Consider the following 8,051-nt stretch of genomic DNA (forward strand, 5'->3'; position numbering starts at 1 on the left):
AAACGGCATATCAACAGTAAACAAAGTCGATTATTTTAGTGGTTTTTTTTATGTTAATGAGAAATAAGTCACAATACAGATGAATGAATGATAATATTAAAAAATCTATTTTGTTCCATCTGTCTAAATATCTGAAATAACAGGAAAAAAAACCTTCAATGCAATAGTTTTAGCTGTGTGGGCCTGAAAAGTGTCATCAGCACTTTAAAGAGCTAAATTGAGTAATTCTACCACAAAGATTTAAGGTATTTTTGGCAAATACTTAGCTTTTTTTTCATCATAAATTAGGTTCAAATGTGGATAACTGTCCTCATTTCTGAAGCTGTGAAACCAGCATTGTATTAATTCTATGAACTTGACTTTCTGGTTGCAAAGAAAGAATATTCACCATTTCAAGAGAAATGTTAAAAAAAAGAAAGTTGATAAACAATTCACATAACTTCCAAACTTTCTTTTAGATGGTTTTATTTAAAAACAGCATTGCAACACAGAAAAAAAATAATAATTACAAGAGCTCCATGACAACACAGGTTTAACATTGTGAACATTAAAAATAAAAAATAAAAAGCAGAAGAAAAAAAACAAGGACAGAGTATATCTTTATACACCAACTCTCAGGTTTACACGTTTATTTATACGCTCACATAAACCACGATGTGCAGAACTCCGGATATTGAATTTTAACATAACAAAATAAAGTGAAATGTTCTCTGTGATTCTTCACTTGAGGCGGAAGGGATTCGTTTGTTTGTTTTTTTTTTAGTTAATAAATATGAACATTTTACAAAGAGTGTGGATTACAGCTCCTCCTCCAGGCCGGCGGTTCCCAACATTTGTATCGCTGGAGACGCTTCTGATTGGCTAACGAGACGCGCCGCCGTCCAAATCGTTAGCGAAGCCACCCACTCCCGCCAACACACCAGAATAACGGCAATATGCACTTTCCAGGACTGTACAAAGTGTCTTAATCTGTGCAAATCTAATGCCTCGGGGGAGGGGGGGGGGGGGCCCTCGGTTTGATCTCCAGCGTCCCGCCAAGGAGGCCCCCGGACATCGGGTTGGGAGCCACTTGCTCCGCAAACTCAACTCGGTTGTGACGATTGAAGCTGCAGATTAATTGGCATTAAATGCACAGAGCAAAGGGGGGGGGGGGGGAGGGGGAGCAGTTGGCACCGACAGACGCTTGTAAATACTCTAAATGTATAATACAGAAGGTAAAGAGTCTCTACAGGAAGTACGGCGTCGTGGTCCGGGGCGGGATGACCCTCTCCGAGTCGGGCACGGCCCGGAACAGCTTGGGCTCCCGCGTGTTGGCGTCCTTGAACACCATGATGGAGGCGATGTTGCCGCAGCGGTAGCAGTAGTTGGGCGCCGACCACACCGTCACCAGCTTGTCGTCGAACATGAACTTGTAGCCCTCGTGGACCAGCTGGTGCGCCCGGCAGATCAGCTTCAGGTTGTTGATGTGGACGAACTGAAAGAGGAAGAAGAAGACGATCCACTTTTGCAGGTTTTTTTTAACTTTTCCACACATTTCTATTAAAACGAATGAGTTTTATTGTAAATGCGAATGTATTGTCCCTTTAAAGAGTTTCCAGCTGTTTTTAATAGCCTGATGACAGATATAAGGCAATTCCCTACTTACATCTCTTTTAAAAAAAACAACTTAAACAGTAAATCAGCCCTGCACTCACATTGCATAAATGTAATTTGTAGTTTTTAAAATGGGGGAAATGCCTGTAAAACATACATTAATCCAATTTTTCTTCTCCAGAAAAGAGCGATTAGAGTCGCCAGTGGAAGTGGTTACAGAGACCATACTGATCCTTTATTTATACAACTAAAAACACTTGAAATTTAAAGATTTAGTGGAGTATAACCTTCTAAAAAACCATGTTTAAAGCTCATCTGGAAATTTTACCGAACAATTTGCAAAACAGATTCGCCAAGAGAAAAAGTAGATATGAACTGAAAGGAACTGAGGTTTCAATCGGCCGTAAAGGAAAAATGCATCTCAGTGGAAGGAGTCGGTCTGTGGAACCGTCTTGATTGTAAAATCAAAACTTCTAAATCCATTGATGTGTTTAAGAAACTTGTTAAATTGTCAATGTTACAGAAATACGACACTGCGGAGCAGCAGATCAACCTTATTTATGTATTTTGTGTTTGATGTCTTGGAAAAAGACGCTGCATGTGAATGAACTGGACTGTAAATGATTTAGTGTTGATGAGGGGCAGAACATTAGAAGTTTGACTTCTTTCTGCTCCTTTTCATTCATATGAACTGCTGTTGTTGTGTTGTTTTAAATGAATGAAATAAATAATAAAATGAAAAAAAAAAGGGGGAAAAAATTGTTTTATATTTATACATTGCACTGCTGGTGTGACCTGCAGCCGGACTACAGATGAAAATGTGCAGTTTTGCTATAATATTTACAATTTGTGTACATTTTGTATAAGATTGTTCATTAATGTGCGTGGGCCCTATCTATCTCACACACACACACACACACACACACACACACACACACACACACACACACACACACACACACACACACACACACACACACACACACACACACACACACACACACACACACACACACACACACACACACACACACACACACACACACAAAAATAGTCATTTATAGCGACATGTCTTTACTATAAGTTGAAAAGATGCTCCCAATCAGGCCAGAAAATAAAGGTTTCTGAAAAGTAGCGACAACACTGAGACCCGAGTTTCGATATTTTCATCGCGAACCCTCTGCGCCACAAAAAAAAATTAAATTAAATAAACAGAAAAACATCTAATGTTTAACTTTAAGGCTTGTTACGCCACCGTCTTACTGGGCCCGGCCCAGTCCAGATCAAACTGGGCTCGGACGTGGCCCCCTGACCTAAAACGCGTCTGACCGACCTCATTGGTGACCTTCGCCCCGAAGAGCCAGCCGGCTCCCCGGGGACTGATGGCCCACGTGTCCACGTCCTCCGGGTCGGACCACACCAGGTCGCAGAACGCTCCTTTGTGGGGGATCTCCTGGTTCCGCTCGATGGTCCGGATCTGGTCCAGCGTCTTGATGTCCGGAGAGAGGCCCCCGTGGACACACAGGATCTGCTCGTCCATCAGCTGTCGGACACACACACACACACACACTTGTTTACAGAGAGCATGACTCAGCAATTCTCCTCCTCCCTCGGACAATGAAGTTCATAACCAACAAGAGCAATGAGAAATTTCTGCCTGCAGGATTGTGGCTGTTTATTCTTCTTTTAAGCGGCGGGACAACAAACTGCACTTCCCCAAAAAACATGCTTCAAATCCATTTCCCACAATGCACTTGTCCTTTAAAGTGACAGGCCAAGCGTGGAACAATATATATATATATAGAGGGAAATCATTCTAAGTAGTATTTTTGATCTGGATCACCACCGAAATGTAACGTGAAGATCTGCTCGTTAGTTTTTGAGACAAATAAGCGCAGGTGATTTTAGAGGTAATAAATATTTTTCTGGACACGTCGACCTTTGAAACAGCTTGTAAAGTGATTTCATCTTTAGATTGGTCATCCGATGGACAGATGCTACTTTTTGTCTCACTGGACCAGCAGCTAATTGCCCTCTGGAGTAAATAAACCATACGTTTTCATAACCCTGTGTTTTCAGTGGCTCGGAGTAAACAAACCCCCAAAATGCCAACGAAAGTTTTCTATTTTCTCTCGATGCATCTTGGAAACGGGGGGCCAAAATTGCTCGCAGTTGTAAATATGAACGAGTGAATTAAATCTTCACAAAAAGCTGTGAATCCCCTCTCTGATCTCTTATTTGCCCAAACATTCCAGTAAAGCCGGCAACATACTCACACACATCCACACTGGAGTCACAATCATGCAAGATCCAAGAAACCCAAAAAAATCCAACTTACAGCAGCAACCGTTAGCATATCAAACACTTTGGTGCAATAACGCCAGGCATTGGCATTCCCATACTTTGTCTGACACTCGTCTGCAACACAGAGAACCGTGGCGTTAGTGTCCCGAGGCCGTTTTTTTCCAGCGAGCGGCCGATCCCGGGCCTCGGCTGAAAACGCCGCTCACCGTAGAAGCCGTAAACCTGCGTGATCTGCCGGCTCTCGTGGTTTCCCCGCAGCAGCGTGATGCGGTCGGGCCACTTGGCTTTCAGCACCAGCAGGTAGGTGAACGTCTCCAGGCTGTAGTAGCCGCGGTCCACAAAGTCGCCCTGAGGAGGGACGGCGGAGACGTGAGTCACAGACACTCGGACACCAGAAAGGAGGCGGGACGGCGACAAACCATGAAGATGTAGTTGGTGTCGGGGACCTGGCCGCCGGTCCGGAAGAGCTCGCACAGGTCGTAAAACTACGGGGACACGGAGACTCGGCGTGAACACTCGGGTCTGAATGTTTGTTTGACGCGTTTGGTCGTTTACCTGTCCGTGGATGTCCCCGCACACGGTCACGGGAGTGGACACGGGCTGGACGTTGGACTCCTCCAGCAGCAGGTCGCAGACGTAATCACATAGTCGCTACACGGAACAGATAACAGAAGATGTAATACACATGTGGCTGAATTTTAGTCATTACTTTTTCTTTATTTCTTTTTGTAAGTAATTGCATATTTATTTAAATATTGGCAGACTTTTTTTTTTTTTTTTAGATGTTTAATTATTTTATTCATTTAAACAGTTCGACTGCATTTTTAAAAAATTCCTTTTATTTGTGGTTATTAATGACTGAGTATTCAACATATGGCTTTTTTTTTTAAATAAAAAAAAAAGACATTTATAAATACAGTATGTGCTTTTACAGAGAAAATAGAAAAGCCCAACATGAGCAAGCGGGTTTGTTTGCGACTGCGGAAAGGAAAATCTCAAATCATAAAGCAAATGGTAAAAATTTAAAAGAAATTTATTTATTTTTTCCCCAAATAAATACATTTCTTATGAGTTTTGGACAAAACACAACACCCAAGCTGAAATATGGGTGACAGCAAACTAGCATTAGTGTCAAAATCATGTTGTCATGGTGATTTTGTTAAAAACAACTTCAACGTAACAGCTATAAGAGACGTTTTCTGAACATTTCACTGTATTTTGCAGCAGGAAGTCTCATTAAAATTGGCTTCATGTTGAGATTGGAGGGATTTTCTGCAGTCCTGGTTTGGTTTTGTGAAAATATCGACATTGTCATCACATATACTCTGTGTGACAAACAAACACTTAAATATAAAGTTCAATATTGCATTATTTTACAAGTCGGGCCCACTCAAGACTAAATTGCATTTTCCAAAACTTTGAACTTATCACTTTATTTTCCAAACTAATGATAGTAGTAGATTAAATTAAATACCCCAATATAGAAAAATAATAGTTGAGCTATTCATGGAGGTGGTTTAGTATTCTATGATTTCGCATAGTACTTTTAACACATTTAAAAAAATATTCACAAATAATTGCGGAAAAACAAATGAAACAGTGGATTAAACGAATAAAAAACAGAAAATCTGGTCAGTAGTGTTATAGTGTACCTTTGTTGGATATAACACATTGCATTGTGTGACAATTGGAATCAGAAGCCCATTTATAGGATCATATGATCTCCATCGGTTTTAAGCAACTGAAATGGATTCAATTGTGTAAGTGGCATTCAATCCAGTACAAAATGTTAATGTGATGATATTTTTTTAACTAAAAGATTAACAACTGACAAACAGTACGTCAATCATGACAACTAGCTGCTTCACATAACTGTTGGAATGTAAATACAGCACTGTCAGTTAAAAAAAACACACCGGAGCAGGTTTACAACCCCTGACGAGTTAATCGCGACGTTTAGTGTCCACAGTTAAAGCTGAAATAAACACATTAATGAGCGGTTTGCACTTGTTGATGAAGAAATGGAAGTTAGCACGACTGGCTAGTTGAAGCTAACTACGTCGTCACATGATAAATCGGCACGAAGATGAACGGCGGCGCTCTGAGCTCGAAGGAAACCTTCAATAAACACACTCAGGGGGAGAAAAGTTTACCTTGAGGTCGTTTTCAGGCAGATATTTACACTGCTTGGCGATTTCAGCGTATTTATCCAGATCCAGAGGCGCCATGGTGCTCACGCTGTCTTCTTCACGCGCAGCTTCCGGGAAGACTTGAGGGAAATGTGGCGACTTCAACCTCCGGCTCCCCCTACAGGATGTTTTGGGAACAGCAGGAGCTCGTTTACCTGCTTTCTTTTAAAAAAAGAAAAGAAAAAAGAAAAGAAAGGAAAAGAAAAGAAAAAAGAGGAAAAACTCCTGCCTGGAGTTAAGCTTATTTCATCTTATTTCTCAAATTGTATTTTTCAAATTGGATCTATCTTCCAGTACGACAACAATTTCATGTTAAAACACAGGGTTTTGATGAAGTAAGCCACAATCATCCAGATTCAAAACAATATGTGGCTGAAACACGTTACATTGTCTTTAATGAATGCGATACATCAAATCTTCCGTTTTGAATTATATTATGTAAATAGATCAACTTTCACAAAGATTCACATGTGTGTATTAATTTTTTTGTCTGCATATCATATCGCCTTTTTTTTGTTTTTTTTAAAGTAAAACAGATTGAACATATAAAAGTCTTTTATATAGAATTATACCGTCGCTGCGTATTTTAACCACCAGGGAGCGTTAAACACTCAAGTTTTACCATCTGAGGGCGCACTAAAGAGAAGAGGTCACACCTTTATGTCCTTTTGTTACCTTGAACTCGAGAAATATTGAGGAAAATGAGGTGTGGCTTTGTACAAATAAACATGAAATTGATGATGTGGCAAATAGAGTTGCTTTCCAAAGTGATAAAGTGCTTTAGTTCAGATAGTGAGAAGACTATTTACTTTCTAAATAAGGATGAGTTGTTCAAAGTGTCCTCAACAGGCTTATTTTGTCACAATGCATCATGCATAAAGAAACAGTCTGTTTTGGTCTAATCTGATTCAAATAAAAATATATTTTTGTGGTAGAAAATGTGACAGTGAATCTTCCTGTAAGTACCAAATTCTGTAGCCACAAAAACATGAAAAATATCGAGTATTTCATTGGCATAACATACATGTTCACTATTTGCAATGAAGAATGACAGAATATGATAGAACACATAATAGATACTTGCATTTTTATTCCTTGTGTCTTTGTCTTTTGAACAAATTTAGATTGTTAGACTATACAACAGCGTGAACAACTTGATTTATGTCTATATGTTGTAATAGATTCTTAATTTAGTTATCTTGCCAAATCTTTCAAAAGTGTTGTCACATAAACAGTGTGTATGTGTAATTTTGAAGATAAAAAAAAAAAAAAAGGAATAAATGACCAGGGGTGTCAAACACATTTCTGTTCAGTGGCCACAAACAGCCCAAATTCCCCTGGCTGGACGATAAAAAAAAAAAAAAAAAAAGTGCCATAATAAGCTTTAATTTCAAACTTTATACGTTACTTGTTGTTGTGGCGCTGAGTATAAGTGGTAATAAATCTCTTTATCGTTGCAAAAACTTAATGATTACTACTGAATACAAACTCGTCATAAAGCCCATTTTTATTAAACACACTGGTGCAAAATACAGTGAAATGTCAAAAAAAAACATCTCCTGTAACGTTACATTCTCAAAGTTTTTACAATCTCATCCTGACATCCTGACTTTCAGGACAGTTGGACGCCAACAAGAGCCAAAAATCTGTTTTAATTTTTTTATTTTTTACCATTTTCTGGATAGTTTGGCCAGATCGGAGCCTCTTGCAGGCTTGTTTTGGCCCCCGGGCCTCATGTTGGCCACCAGACTTATTAATTGGAATTACAGGCAAGAGTATTGAGCGCGTGACACCAGACAGACAGATTAGCTTCTTTCTACCGTTTCCGGGGGCGTAAAAATATTCAGATTATATTCCGTCTGTACACTATGTTCAGTTTATGAATGGGTCCGGGTGTGTTTTGATCATTTTAAAGATAATTTACAGCAGCATATTGTCTCCGAGCTCTCGCGGCGCTCCGCCAAT

General features: G+C 39.7%; 1 protein-coding gene across 1 annotated transcript; it reads right to left on the reverse strand.

The window, feature by feature from the left end:
• Window positions 1–458: 458 nt before the first annotated feature.
• On the reverse strand, window positions 459–6,154 carry LOC308132333 (serine/threonine-protein phosphatase 6 catalytic subunit). Its single transcript, XM_080499396.1, has 7 exons — window positions 6,051–6,154; window positions 4,453–4,548; window positions 4,317–4,382; window positions 4,104–4,245; window positions 3,932–4,011; window positions 2,927–3,136; window positions 459–1,474 (listed from the first exon to the last, which is right to left on the reverse strand). Exons 1-7 carry the CDS (start codon window positions 6,123–6,125, stop codon window positions 1,226–1,228), a joined length of 918 nt encoding a protein of 305 aa, XP_080355522.1. The 5' UTR covers window positions 6,126–6,154; the 3' UTR covers window positions 459–1,225.
• Window positions 6,155–8,051: the final 1,897 nt, after the last annotated feature.

Source organism: Blennius ocellaris (assembly GCF_963422515.1).
Source record: "Blennius ocellaris genome assembly, chromosome: 7".
Lineage (NCBI taxonomy): Eukaryota > Metazoa > Chordata > Actinopteri > Blenniiformes > Blenniidae > Blennius > Blennius ocellaris.